This window comes from Megalops cyprinoides, chromosome 2 (genome assembly GCF_013368585.1).
Source record: "Megalops cyprinoides isolate fMegCyp1 chromosome 2, fMegCyp1.pri, whole genome shotgun sequence".
NCBI lineage: Eukaryota > Metazoa > Chordata > Actinopteri > Elopiformes > Megalopidae > Megalops > Megalops cyprinoides.
Genome location: NC_050584.1, coordinates 55690273 through 55706169, shown reverse-complemented (window position 1 = coordinate 55706169; position 15897 = coordinate 55690273). Strand labels below are relative to the sequence as shown.

Genomic DNA, 15897 nt, shown 5'->3' with positions numbered 1-15897 from the left:
ATCACAGGTAAAACTGTGAACACACAACGCAGGTGACACTGTGATCAGACAACACAGGTAACACTGTGGATACACAATGTAGGTAATACTGTGCACTCCACTAATGGGAAATACTGACAGAAGAATCCATCACGCTGAAAGATCAAAAACACGGAGACAGAATCATTCCTATTCTAACACCGTTTAAGAAAATATGCATGCAAGAAACATCATCCTTACAACATGTAATACAGTATTAAATTGAGTACGAAGGAGTACAAAATTAATAAATGAAGCTATTAGTACTTCAGCATTGTGCATCTCCTATATATCCTGTTAATTACTGCAGTTAGTGCTTTAAATGTTATTTAAAAAGTTATGTAGGTTTCCTTCAGAGCCTTGCTCCCCATTGACAACACAGGAATAAGAACTTCCTCCAAATTCAGAATGCTGCCTTTTTCTGGAGCATTTGCCACTACAATATATGTAACAATGCACTGTAGAAAAATACTGAAGACTTCAAATATGTTTTGTTCCATCCATTTTATCCCTTTATTTGGAACTCTATTAAGAATTGACTGCTTATAAAAATCAAATCATCCTGGAGAGATGTGATGCTTTTAAGCAGAATGCCCCATATTGTAAACAGATAACACAGGTAACAGTATAAACAATATACTGTGACACAGTTAGTACTGGAAAAGACACAACATAAGCCGCACTGATTAACAAAACATGGGTATTATTAGATAAGATACAGCAAATGCAATACCCTGATACCTCTGAATCACCTCCACAGTGGGTATTGCTCTGAAAACTTGTGACGGATCAATCCTCTGTAATTAAGTTTAACGACATTCAGTGGATATTAAATTCCAATTGAGAGAATCAATAAAAATCTGTATGCAGGCACCACTCCCTTCCTGTACGCCAAACCAGCAGCTGACTCAAGCAAGAAATCTGGCAGTAATGCAAGTTACTCCCATTAAGACTGTCAGCAATGGCTGAAAATCAGAAACCATGCTGCTGAATGCGCATGTGGACAACAACCCATAATGTAGCGCAATTACCAGAACTCTTCAAATACGGTTGGAACACATGCTTAACATAATCCCAATTAGAACAAGAGCTCTCCTGACCTGGTCCCACGAGGCACCTGGGTCTCCCTGCCAGAAGCCAAGCAGGTCTAGTGTTCCTCTTGTACAGTAATTACCAGCCTCTCTCTCTCTCGCTCTCTTGCTCTGCCCTGACAAGGCAATTAATCATCAGCTGGAGTGGGGCAGTGCCAGAACTCCTTCCTTTGTGAGTCCCTCTGAACCGGATATCCACAGGAGGACCGATTTGACCCAGCATCTCTCTGGCCTTCTGGCCTCTGATGGGACGACTGTTGGAGGTGTGTGAGGTTGGAAGAAAAGGATGCGAGTTTGTATTTGTGCGTGTGTGTGTGTGTGTGTGTGTGTGTGTGTGTGCGTGCGTGTTGAGGGGAACGCTAACAAACAAACAGACCAGAGGGCTGCGATGCCTGTGGGAATTCTGTTCTGCTTAACTTCACAATGCTGAAACTCTGAAGTAATCTCAATCGTTGCCAGGGCACAGGGCGTTGCCGTGCTCCGCGCAGGTGAGATGACGTATCCCACAACGGGACAAAGGGGGACAGCTGCTCCCTGGGCCAGACGCACAGCTGAGGTGTTGAGAGATCGCACCCATACGCGACGAATCCGCACTACTGTTCCGCCTCTGCACAGCATGGATATCGCAAGCTGACAACTAAGAGTCTGGCAGGACACTTAAGAGATAAAGGCCAGAAGAGAAGGCCAGCCCAGCAAACAGCTCAAAGGTCTCTTCAGCACAAGCATATGTGGAAATATAGAATGCATGAGAAATGCTCACAGCCACTGTAATGTAATGTAATGTAATGTAAATAACCTGAATGCAGTTTCTGAAGAATTAAATATATCAAGAAACATAAGTTCTTTACTCATAAGGGAGAACAATACTTTACTTCATGTGTTGGTGCAGAGGCTCTCCTTGATCAGACTCTGTGCTGTCACTACAGAGCCTGGAGGGATAGTTGTGCTAAGCACATCCCCTTTGCTTCCACTTCAGTCTGGTTTCTGTGCTCTGACTTCATCAACCACTAATGACGGAGGTTTAGCTGGGACAGAGTGCTCCCCTGTGCTCCGTACTGAGTGCATGCTGGTAACAGTGATGGAAACTCTTCTGTCCTCATTCTCCTTTAAAAAAACATAAACCCACGCTAGCGTTCACCAATCATTCAATTTGTTTCATTTGACTGTTTCAAGGCTCCGTAAGGCAGCTCAGTCTGTGATGGCCACATGCACCATGATATTAAAAAGGGTGAAAGAAAGAAACAGTATCAGAGCCAGAGACCAAATCTGTCACAAGACGAGGTCTGGACTCTGTGCCAATCCCATTCTAAAAGGCACTAGATTAAAAAAATATGACTGACTGATTGATTGGTAATGTGACTGAAGCAACAGAATGTAGGAACATGGCCCAAAAGCAATGTGTTCACGGAGAGGGCTCGGCGGATTCCAGGGCCTTTATTTCACAGCACTTTTCGAGTCAGTAATTGACCGGTGGAGATGTGCGTGGGGACGACTGATTGTCTGTGCTGCCGGGGAGAGATTATCTCTGATGTCAGCAGAGACACAGCAGTGACAGCTGCGGAGGGGGCGGAATGCCTGCGGAACGGGCAAAGCTAATGGAGGAGTCGTTAACGAGCTGAAGCAGAGGTGGTCTGTCGCCGCTGACGACGGGAGAAGGGGGCGAGGGTCTCCACTCAGGATATGCCCCAAGGACTTCCACCGGGGTCTGGTTCCAATTTGGTGGGACGCGTTTGGCCTGGTGAGCGTGAGATAAAGGCCTACTGTATGTTTACAGCTGGGGGATCAGGGAGGAGGGCTTTGAGCTGAGTAACGCTGATGGCCGGTGTTCCTGAACCCCGTAAAACCGTCACAAAGTGGTGAGTTTCGGTGGCGACAGTGTGGGAGAAACAGAGCATCAGGTAGCAGGCAGTGTTCAAGCTTAGCTACAGAAGGACCTGAACTGGAAGGATAACTATTAAATGATGAGCTCTAGAGAACTTAGAGAAGTTTGATTTGATTCCTTCCAGCGGGTAGTGTACTGTAATTTTGTAGAGGTTGAGGGGACATACCTCAAAAACATTACACTGCTAGGCTGACATGTGCATTATAGCACTGAATGGATTTATAAAAATAAATAATATTAATTTCAAGTCAGGAAGAGGACAACATACAGCAAATGAATTACAGCTTCACCAACAATACTCTAGGATCACAGAACTTCAACCCGTGGCTGCCTTAGACAGCCAAAGAAGGTGCACATGAGGAATATTAAATTGGTTACACAGTAATGAAACATTATAACATTGAGGGCCAGAGCAGATTATTTTTCAGTGCAGGAAAAAACACTGACAGATGTTGGCAAACACAAAGCTTCCCCTACAAACATCAATGATAACAATCTGCAGTTCAGATGTGCAAATGACTGAATATAACAGAATGAGATTAACAGGGTCGGCAAACCAGTGTCCCAAAACACAAAACGTCCCTTTGACATGACACTAAATACATTGTGATCTGAATGTGAATGCTGAGCTTGTGCATGAAACTTGCATTCCCTGCAGTGATTGGATTAGAGAGTAAAACCATCGCCATAAGGCTCGTATTACATCTATTACAGAGGAACTCTATGGACCTGGAGTCGATAATGAGGTAGGAAACTTCCTCTAAGTCAAACCCTGCACAAAGTACAGTATTCCATAGCCAGCAAAAAAAAACAAAAACTCATGTTTAATAAATCATACTCCCAGAACTGCATTTCATTATAACAATGATTTCCAGAAGTCAAAACTGTGAATGCCTTTGAGTTCAGCCTAACAAACACGTTCACGATCTGGCTGTCAGAGAAACCCTTTTTTTTGGGGCAGAGTCTTCTTTCTCTGAACATTCTTTTAGGGTTCTAAAGATAACCCCAGGATTCTTGGGCTGGCGTGTCACTCAAGGCTATCTTATTCTGAGAGATGACAATGAGATTGATCCCTTCTCAGATATGACCTCTGACCCCGGCTTGGCTGATGGGTGCAGGCACAACCTGAATGAGCTGGATAAACAATGCAGGAATTCAGCTGTAAACCATTATAAACAATATGAACAGCGATGGCCAGAATGGAGGGGCAGGTTCTGGTAGATGTCGTTTCACAAAAATGTAAAAGACAGCGGAATGAAAATTGAAAACTTCTGTTTTCAATGTTCTCTCAGAAGCATGTCTACACGGCACTAGCAGCTGTCATGCACTTGGAAATAACAAAAATATAAACAATAATCATAAGAATAATCTGATGGGACACAAAAGGGCCGAATCAGAAATGGACATCTTGGGGAGGTTTTTTAAGAAATATGTCAGAGGAGAAAAAACTGAATATGACATACAGTTGCACTGTTTTATCACAGCCAAAGATACCCGGAACATGTGCAGAGCAGTATCAGCTCACTGAGGAGCTATCAGGACAGGAACACAGGGACACATCTATGTCATAGCAGGCATAGTACTGACATTACACAGGTGACTGATATTACAGATATCAGTCACATTTTGTGATCTGCGAGGCAACAAAGAGCAGAATCTCTCCAACTAAAACCTTAACCACATAAACATTTACTACGGTCAAAATCATCATGGTGCTAAAATACAAATTGTAATTTAATGTGACATAGTCAGTTGTCATAAACTTTCCTATCACCTATAGCAATCCTATGTCACCTAAAGCAATGTCAAAGGTTTAAAGCTTCCACTGCCTATGATAATGTGCTGTAACAGTAAAAAAAATCTGGTTACAGCCAGCTATTGCAAAATTCACACAAAGGCCCCTTTCAACATACGTGCAACAATGTTCTTCTGGGCAGAATTTCCCAACATGCACCTCTGGAAGGTTGGTAACTGCTCATTAAGGCCCCGTTTCTGAACCTCTGTGAGGGGTGTCTGTGAGCACGTGAGCAGCACAGAGTCTGCCGCCCAGTGGCCTCGAGCGGTGTCTGCTTGCCTCTTAAAAGCCTCCCTGATTAATACTTAACTTTTACCGAACCATTACTGCTGGCCTGTCCTTTCCTCAGGCTCCTTCCTTTTCTTACGCGTTCAAATGAAGGGAACGAGGAGGGCTTTCAGGATAAGCAGGAACTAAGGCTGTCAACATCAGCCCATCAGCTCTAAGGCCGGAGACAGGGGGACGAGGGAAATATTTGCACGTGTGTGATACTGTACGGAATAAGACCTGATTTTTTATAAATAGGACACAGCAAAAAAAAAAAAAAACTGATTAGCATTTCTTGAATTCACAAAAGAGAGTACTCTAGCTATATGGATTGCTTACACATGTGGACTTGATTTCTTGGCAGTTGAGAATGTCAGAATGTTAACTGTCAAAACAGTTCCCCTGTAAAATGTATGCAGGCATTCTGTACTGCAGCGTCATGGTTACAGTTGAAGAGCACAGACCTCAGAGTACAAGCAACAGTATAATGACAGCCAGAAAACGCATATGTTCCCTAATATAATCATTGTGGTTTGGATGAGGCGGAAGAGATTTTTTTATGTTCAAATGTTCCTTCAGCCATACTGCAATATATATGCACCATCAAACCAGCACAGCTAAACAGAAGACTGTGCTAGCAAGCGCGAAAAAAACCTGGACCGTGTTACCATGCCTGCTCCCATTACTGTGTGCTCTGTGTCAGCACCTCCATCCCTTCCCAGCGTGACTCTGTCTATTCCCCCGGCCTCCACCCAGACTGCAGACTCAAGCACATTCGCGTCTCCCTGGCTGAAGTGCCAGGACAGCAGGGTTCACATAAATGCGGAGCACACTGTGTGCTGTTTATCAGGGACACGGTCCCCCCCCAGGGCCCGAGCATGCAAAGCTGCAAGTGATAGCTGGCCAGGGCACAGAGCCGAGGCCTGCGACCCGCGGGGTCCCGGCGGCCGCTGCTCCCCTCTCCTCTCGTTCCCCCGTGCCCCCTGCTCCCCTCGTTCCGGCTCCGTGGTGCTCCTGACAAAACGGGCTCACATGCGCCAGTGGAGCGGCATTCGCAGCCGCTCAGGAAATGTTTCAGCAGCATGCAGCCTCCCAGGGGGACGGCAGGGCTCGGCTCAAGAAAACACCAGAGCCTCACAGCCACCCAAATTACAATGGCTTCCTCTGGGCCGCAGATGTAATTCAAACAATATGCCAGGGCTCTGGAGAGCAAGAGCTTCCTTCTCCAGGGACTGTTGCGCTCTTCCACACACAGACCTACTGAAAACACTCCTGCGCCCATCCTAGATTTACAAGTGGGTCACTCGCCGGACTGAGCAGAGTGGCCAGCTTGACTCGCCCGTAAAACACGGAGCATGTCATTCAGCACAGGAGCTGTATTTCTGCAAACATGTTTTGGCTTTGCTTTACACATGCAACTCCAGCATTGAAGAAAGCGCACATTTGTAATGAATGAACAGTCACACTGTCATGTTACAGGAACACAGCGTGGAAGCCAACATTCATTAAAAGAGTTACATTGCGTAAGCAGTAAATTAATTTTCCAGACTGAATTAAAAAAAAAAAACACACTAAATTAAAATAACCTTTGCTTGGTAACTACTGTCTAGACATTCATCTTGTTGCGTAACTGATTTTAATTTGACCATAAAACTGTTGTATTGAAGAAATAGCTACTAATGGTGCTGAGTACACTTTATTTATATGGGCACAATGCTTTCTGTTTACTACTTGGGGAGTTCTAAAATCCCTTTAAACTACACCATCATATTTGAGAAACTTAAGCAAGTGATCACTGAACATGCAAAGTCTTTTACTGTCTGCATTTTTTCATGTTGACAGTTGCTGAATTAAGAACAAGTTTTCAAACTTGTGAATTCTCTTAAATACCAAGGTTTAATTATTGATATGGAACTCTTCCTTCAGTCTCAGGAACTTCTGCATGCACCTCTCACTTAACTTTGGCTCAAAATGGCTCCTACTGCTTTGCTGCAGAGGAACACAGCCTTTAGTAACCTGTATTATTTGTTGTCTTTCCAAGTTGCCTGTCATCATCACAGAGGTTTAATATCTGCAGTGTAGCACCAAACATCATTGGCACCCTTTACATTTCAGAGCTAAATAATCACAGCAGTATGCACAGAGCAAGCATCATTACCAGTGACACTGAGTGTTCCACACACTGCTGCTTTGAAAGCTACTCTCTAGTCTCTGGTATCACTGCTTCCAGTGTAAGGAAGTATGTTAGAGTATGAAAGAGTTTTTTTTTTTCCCCATGGGCCTCCACTGTGTAACCAAATCTCTTTCTGGGAAGGACCATAAATCTGAAATCTAAAAATTGGACACTAGTAGAAGGTCAGTCATAACTGTGCATATTAAAACGACATAAATCCATTTATCAGTGTGCGTGCAAAGTAAGCTATGAGAGCAAAAACAGTCAAAGTGGTATTATTAGACCGCAGTAATTACCTGCAAAATGCAACCATTCATTTGTGCATCAGAGTTTGCTGGAAAAAAGGAGCTTTTATTGCGCAGCTCTTGGATGCCTTAGACTCAGTGCCCCCGAATACAAACTCAAAGTAGATTAAATGATCCGGTAAAGACTCTGCGCCAAAAAAATCCTCCAATCAACTTCCACTTAACAATGTGCCTTTGGACTAATGTCTGTTAGGGCTGTTCTATAGTTTTCTTGTTCTTCTCCCCATCACTAACCCATAGAAACTCACAGTCTCACTTGTCCCATTAAACCCTGCTACAATCTGAAGGTCATGTGGCCTCACAAATCAAGCCAATTGTGAAAATTTAGGGTAAATCCTATCATCTAATCAAAACAGGACTGAAACGCAAATCACACAACCAGCCAAAATCCCTCAAGGCTTCAGATTATGTAGACTCTGCCTGAAAAAATAATTTGGGGGATGCCCTAAACCCTGATGATAATTAATTCCACCTCTTTCAATATTGGAATATGATGAAATAGTCAGAGGCTACCCAATGAAACTGCTGATCAGTGTGCTAGATTCGTGCTTAAATAAATGTGTACACTAACTTAAAAGCTACCTTAAGTAAAAGGCCACCGATAGAATAAACAACAGAAAATAACCATGTAATGTTCTTCAAGGTGCAGAGAATGAAAAAGCGCAGGACACACTTTAAAACTGGAAACCAATGCAATATCCCAAGTGCGTCATTAAAGACATGAAAGGGAGAAATTGCACTGTATGGGTGACACACTCCCATTATCGTGGCATGTTTGCTCTGGAATTCAGGCTAATGGCATCATTATTGACTTTATTCAGGATAATACCGGGACCCTTGTAATCTGACGAGGCAGACGGTGAAGACAAAAGATGAAGCGTGCTGAGGCTTTGAACATGCATCGGTTTAAAAGCTCTCCCTCAACACCTCCCATCTCATTCCAAGAGCTTTATTTCACCACTTAAATACAGGTTTCCCAGCTTACCTTTTGGAGCTGGTGGGTGAGATGAGGGCCACTTGACAGATAAAAGACAAGCACCCTTCAACCTCTAAACTAATAGCTTTCCTTAAAAATCAACTGACACAACTCACGTTGAAGTCCAGGATGTTGAACGGTGAGTCCTCACCCGGGTTTACCATCTGTTGCAGTGTGCAGGGAGTGCAACACAACAACTTTTGACTGAGAACTGTTCTGCAGGGTTCGCTTTCTGAATCTGAGTGTATTATTAACTTCCTAAATGAAGAAAATTGTCAGAAGCGGCTGTCTGCTCTCAGGTCCGTTAACCTACATTGACAGAGCTTTGCTCCAAAAGTGACACCACTGTACGCTGGTGTGCACTTGAAGGGGGGGGGGGGGGGGGGGGGGGGGGGACAGAATGACAGATAAAAGACCGGCACTTCTGGATTTTTTGCTCTGACTCTTTGTTCTGCCGGATGCGCTGCTGTGGTGAATGGTGGGCCACGGGAGGGGGGCATCCTATGAGCTCACTTCCTGGAGAGAGAGCTGGCAACTCCAACCAATCCACAATTAAATGACCTCAATAGCGCTTGCAAACCCATTTCAACACTGCCAATTAAACATGACCAAATAAAAACACAGCAGAAGCATGCTTCCATAGACATATATGCAAAGCATGTTTACAGAGACTGATTGTTCGTTCTGAACTATTGCACCGCGTTCGGATGATTTCACCCAAACTCCTTTGAGGTCAACTGACAGTGACTGCTGCCTGCTTTTACACTGGCGCTCCCCAAAAAGGCTGAAATGTGGCTACCCTTTCTTCTTTGTGTTCCCCACGCCGCGGATCCCGCGCCCGTCTTCGTAAGGATGGCAGCGGATGACTCCAGATGCTAGCGCTGGACAAACACCACCATTGACCATGAGCCCTCACGGGTTCCATTCTCCGTTTCCTGAGCATTATTCCCTTACAGGCTGACCCCAACACCCTGCATATTTCCCCCTTCAGTGTTTACTGTTTCAGATTACAAAGTAAATAAAATTTAGTTTTGACTTCTGATTCAAAGCGAGCCAAATAAAACAGAAAGCACTTCCTTATCACTGTGTGGGATGGGAAATGGAGAAAATGTGTCCACATCTTTCAGAGCTTGACAGCATTTTTTTTGTTTTAAAAAAGACTCTTGAAATAACAGGGTTGTGCCTACAGACGGAGGAGACTATGAATGCATTTTTGTCCATTTTTTAAAGATGAATGTGTTGGAAACAAAGGTTCCATTTTCATCTGAAGATTCTGCTTGTGATGTGAATGGCTGCCCAGTCCCTGTTAGAGGGGGCTTGATTTGTTTCGTGACAGTGGCATAATGAATGACATCCAATTAAGTTGTTTCCAAACATCATCACATCACGTTAATTAAATACATGTGTGCAAAGGATTGTAACACTTAGCCTTGAAACCGGCTATGTGAGATCTTTGGGAGATTCAAGTCTAGGACTTGTCATTCAATTTTGGGATTGTACACAGGAGATGAAGAGCAAGCTATGAATATGAAGTCCATGCATTCACCGATTTAAAACAAATGTGTGATATAGCAAGCCTTCGTTATTTTTTTTCAGTTGCACGCATACTTTTCTAATTACACTGCACGCAACCTGAAATCCTCTACCAATAATCCATATTGCAACATATCGTACAAACCGACACCGTATTTTTTAAAATATTTGTATATATGAGGCATTCCTCACTTGAACTGTTTATTTTCCTAGGCACTGCACGCAAGGCTACGAGCCCTGATTGAAATGATATCATTCAAAAATGCTTAAAGAATCTAACACGCTGACTTAAGCATAATATTAGTAACAACCACACATCTGGAAAACTGGTTCTGAAATCCTTTGAAGGGCACTCCCCCTCTCTCTCCCTTTCTCGGTGGAATCCCTTCCCCTTTTGTCGCAAATCTCTCGGTTTAGTTACAGCGGAGGGCAGTTTGAAACGATAACCAGATACAGTAACTCTTGAAAGAAATTCCAAAGATCTCAGAAGACAAGATGGAAGATGTATTTTGCACATGGTGTTTAGAAACAAGACATATGTCAGTTTCAGTTTCACCGCGAGGGCTATGCAAAAGCAATGTGTGTGTGTGTGTTTTTTTTTTGTTTTTTTTTTTAACAAGCGCTTCCCCCGGGCGTCCCTTGAGACTGCGCTCACGTCACATCTCGTCTCTCTGTTTACCCTCTGTTGATGTTGACCGAGCGTTTCCTCCAACACCTCTTGTTCACACTTTGGCACCGGTACACAACCCCAGCCGAGACTTTGTTTAGGTTAAGATGGATTTTGATGAGTGAAATTCCCTCTTTCTTCACAGCTGCTAATTACAGACTCGCACACAAGCTTTTCTGCGGTTTGCTTAATAACAGTTTGCCCATCAGCAAATCCCTAAGCTTTCTGATATACGATCGGAGGCCAATGTGTACATAATATGCTTTTCAATACATTCTTCATACTACTGAAACAACCACGTCATATTAGTATTATTACAGGCATAAAAATTCTCAGTAACAAATCACTGTCACATCACATAATGGCATCAAGGTTGGTAGCCTACGAGACTGCTATTCATATGAGGTATATGCAAAGTATTACGTTCTTCGCCTTACAGAATTGGAATGGCATTATAAGTTTAAACGAATCATGTAAAAGAGTGCATGCATGCTTGTCGAGGGCGGCTTGACAAGGAAGGACAATAGCCAGCAATATGGTACTACTTTAACTGTCCCATTCGTGCTTTTCTTAACCTTAGAATGTGACGCATCTCCCCGTACAAGGATAGTACTCAGGAGTAAGAACAGTAGTATTATGCATTTGTATTTGTTATACTACGATTAATGACGTTCATTTGAAAATGGACAACTATCGTCAAAGCGTTTGCATGACTTTCCCGAAAGCAAAAACCGCATGCACTGTGGTCGAGGTGTGAAGTCGAGCGGAATGATAATGACAGTGAAAGAGCCATGGAACATCTGGGGGAAACAATGCTTTGATACCGCTGCAAAGTGCGAGATAGTTCTGTATGAACAAACTAAGGTATCTCACGTTCTCACGTGTAATTCTGCCTCACCTGCTTCATTCATTTGAATTAGAACATCTGCAACCACTTACATTGGGACTAAAAGTAAATACAAACTTGGTTATCGCAGCTGCGAAAAGCTGCTGTATCCTCACTTGGCAACAGCCTATATCCATATACACTACATGCAAATCACTTCCTCATCTCCCACAGCGTCTCAGAAGTAATGTAACAGTTTATTTTTCCACATTCATTGGAGACAGTTTTCTGATTTACAGGACACGTAAACGCGCACATTTACAGGTCAAAAAATGTTTTGGTTTTTTTTTTTTGTTTGTTTTGTTTTCGCAAGTTGCACACTGCTTACATAAAATGTTTACGACAACGCTGGTTTTAGGATTGATAAAACATTTAAGTCCAAGTGCAAGTCAACAAAAATATACACAAGGGAATTGACTTCGTTTCGAGAGAACACACAAACAGCGCGTGGTGGACGCCTGAATTTGTGACTTCATATTTCATAATCCATAATATAAGTGTCTTTCTGGTTTCATACGTAATGGCATGAGATTCCCAAAAGAGTATAGCCCATCCCTACATGCACTCTCGCAATAACTACTCATCTCTTACCTGGGTCATGGAAAGGGACCAAGGCAAAGTTATACAATGGTTTCTTTGGTCTGCTGAGAGATGTCTCCAAGATTTTTGATGCTCCTTCAATGACTTGCACCAAATCATCGTACATGGAGCCAGTCACATCAAAGACGAACGCCAAGGTAGAGGCTCCCTCTGGAATATCTTCCTTTGTCCGTTCCGTGCTAGTGTCTTGGGAAGTGGACAACACCACAAGGAGCAACAGCTGCGTGCCCAGCAGAGGCAAAGGTCCGAAGACCATTTTCAGACCGCAGGTCCAGGCGAACAATTTTTTTTTTCTTTTGCGTTTTAAAATTATTTCCGTACTTTTCAATTGAACCTCGCGATGCGTTTTTGCAATAGTAAAGACATTTGGTTCAACAAATGCGAACAGATGTATAGAGGAAAAAGTTCTACGCTGATTTTTATTTCGTCTAACAACGGGGAAAAGTTCCTCCGTCTGTGCCAAAGATGCTATCCCGGCTTCTTTGAGGTGCTATTGTTCGATGCGCGTAACCCCCTCTCGCCGAAGGGACCGAATAGTGCCCGAGCACAATCACAGTTTTAAAGGAACTGCCGACTCACGGGCGCTTGTCCGAGATTAGTAACCCCACACTCAGCCCAGACGCCGAAGAAGGCAAATTGATTCCTTATACAGAACAGCTGTTCTCTGATTGGACCACAGCGTTTTGCGGTTGTAAAGAGACCGCTTGGAGATGCACATATTTTGTCCTGTCTACACATGGGTAGCACTGTTAATAGAGGAATAGTATTGCGTTGGAATTGAGAATGAGAACAGTACAGTGTGATAACTGAGTATATATGAATGTAAGGGCGTTTGACAATAGACGCAACTATGTAGATATTATATGGGCACATATCACACAAGGGCCTATAATCAGTTTAAAAATACAACCAACTACAACTGTATATTCCGTACCAGTATATTCCAATCGGTAGATACCGTTCTACAAACCGTGATAAACTTGCAGTGCAAGCACGAGTCACATAGTCTAACTGCTGCCTCACTGTTCATTATTTGCCACGAAAATAAAAAAAAAAATACATGCGACGCGACCGTTTCTTGTTCGTATCCATTCAATTTTTATTTGCCACGAAAATAAAAAATACAGACAACATGGTTGTTTCTTGGTCACATCCATTCAATCTGAAACTCTGGATTTTTTTTTTCTTCCAAGCAAAGTGTGTTTTTGCTGTTGGATTTGTATGCGTTTATTGCCGGCTGTAATCAAGTAAAGTCTGTTACAAGAGCTCCGCCTGCTGGTTTCCTAAGAAACCTACTTTTCCGTCAACGGATATTTCCATCCATGTTACATGCGAGTAATACCAATGTAATTATTCTGGATTGTACTTGTGTTGTATTCGATTGATTATGAGGATGACCACGAGCTCAAAGTCTGCCCAGATAAAGTAATTATGCGATAACTTTCGTGACAAATACTCATAATGTAATATTTATCAAATCTATACCCATTTATGAATACTAAGATACTTTATGCAATGAAGTATGTTATCGTTCCCTGAATGATTGATGCTGATTTAAAAATCAACTTCTACAGTGGGGAGATCTCTTATTCCAGGTATTCAAATACCTTGTCGAAGGCTGTAGCAAAAATATACAGAGCCATATCAACATGCCTTTCTGTACATGAGATATACGTCCAGATTCCTGACCAGAGATAAGAGTTTGAGTAGAGACAGAAATTAAGAGTTGGAGACAGTGGTATGCACGGGCCTGGAGCCTGGAGAGGATTTAAGCAGCAGGGAGTCTGGAGATTGACTTGGGGAATGGAGTTTCACGGAAAAGGGAACATGGAGAGAGGACTTGTGGTATAAAGAGGACAAGTGATGGATCTGAGGAAGGCCGTGAATGAACACAGCAGCTTGACGCCACAGTGCAAGCCATATCTTCATAATCCCCTCCCGTTCACAAAGACTCCTACTCATACAGTGTACGAGAGTCTACTGTTGGAAGGATTCTGGAAGGACTCCACTCTGTCATTTTTGCATTGAGATTGTCCTGTTTTATTTCAGAAATGAATTATGTGCTGTACTTAGAATGTGGAAAAAGTTTATGTTACTCTCACCCGGGCAGCCACACTCCATTACATATGGATAGTTTTGTCAAGAGCTAAGCACTGATAGTCATGACAGAAATGCCTACATGAGGTTTACATGAGCATAAGCGTATAAATTCAGCTTGCTTGGATACACTTATGGTTTATTGTGCTGGAAGTAGTTCTGGATAAAAGCGTCTGTTAAATGAATGCAATGTAATGTAGTGTGTGAAGTCAAATTGTTGAGAAAAACAACATAGTGCAAATACCATGTGGGAGAACAGCTGCTGCATTTGTAACAGGTAATCCTACTAAAGTAATAAACCTATGCTCATTACACAAACTCATCTGGTCTGTTTCTGTTTTTTGGCTCCATAAAGACATTTCTACCCAATAAGTGCAGTGGGATGAGCTGTTTGGGAGGTGCCAGTGACACTGCTGCACACAACCCATTCCCTGTATTTTCCGAGCAAGAGCTGTGCACAGGGTGTTTGGCATCGCACCATTCAAGGCTGGCGTCACGGCTTTACTGAAGATATGCTCAGTCTTTGCCATTGTTCCTGTTGATCATCAACAAAAATAACCAACCACAGTCATGTTATGGGGTTTATAGAGTCTGGAGGAAGGGGGGCAGGGCTTCTCTGCTTTTCGCTTACGATAAGTCCTGCTTTCTTCATATAACTGTGAATGCCAGGGTACTCTCCAGCAGTTTGTGTGTGTGACACTCAGTGCCTCTGTGTCTTAGGTTAGAGCTATCTCCTGGAAAAGGTGGAGAACTGCCCCATGGAGGAGTAGTTGCCCTGTGAGAAACATTGGAAGTACCTCTGGGTCTCCTTTGCACATGATGGCAAGTGGCAGCATGAGGTCAGCTGGCAAGCTGGTGCAGCATCAACACTTAGTAATGCAGGTGCCATGTGGTCTGTGATGCTGGTCTATGTTCCCATCATCAGCCATGGTCATGAAGTAAGGGTAATGACTGAAAGTGTGAGATTATAAATGTAAAGAGTGGATGCAAGGCCTCTCCACAGGGTTTTGGGGGCATACCATCTAATATAGAGTGAGGATGATCTAGTTATCCAGCCTCAGAGTAAATCTGAGATTCATGCATCTGGCAACGCTGTCCCTAAGGTAGGTTTCTCAGCAGCGTTACGGAACACCCCCACCACTGGACAGAGCTCAAGTGTCAGTCCAGGATATGCTGGTGGGACTGTGCCTCTCAGATGGACTGCGAATACCTGGGAAGTGCATAGGAGCTGGCGTCTTGTTGGCATTGGGGTTGTCTGGATCACCCTATTCAACAGGCTGCCTCTGCAAACCTCATGGGAAAAAAGATACCTGAAGGGATGGAGGGATGATTGGATTATTAATGCAATCTCATAAGATGAAAGAAAAGAGAAGCACTCAGATATTTGCACCGTAAATGTTATTACAAGAAAGCACATTTTTGTATATATTGCATATTTCCTCACAAAATGCACAGTTCAGCTTTACATGCTTCAGGTGACAGAAATAACAATAAAACAACACCTAAAAAGGTATTTTTGAACGATGTCCCTAAAAAAACAAGTAAAAGTTTTCAAGCCATCTATTTATACAAATTCCTAAGTGAATTGCTATAGTGCATGAACAACT

At 43.1% G+C, this 15897-nt stretch overlaps 1 protein-coding gene across 1 annotated transcript in view; it reads right to left on the bottom strand.

Annotated features, from left to right (window-relative positions):
• Positions 1-12449, bottom strand: part of hmcn1 (hemicentin 1) — a 96823-nt gene extending 84374 nt beyond the window's left edge. Inside the window, exon 1 of the mRNA XM_036519993.1 lies at positions 12185-12449. Within this exon, the coding sequence (XP_036375886.1) occupies positions 12185-12449 (265 nt within the window). The remainder of the gene's footprint in view (positions 1-12184) is intronic.
• Between the last annotated feature and the right edge of the window lie 3448 nt (positions 12450-15897).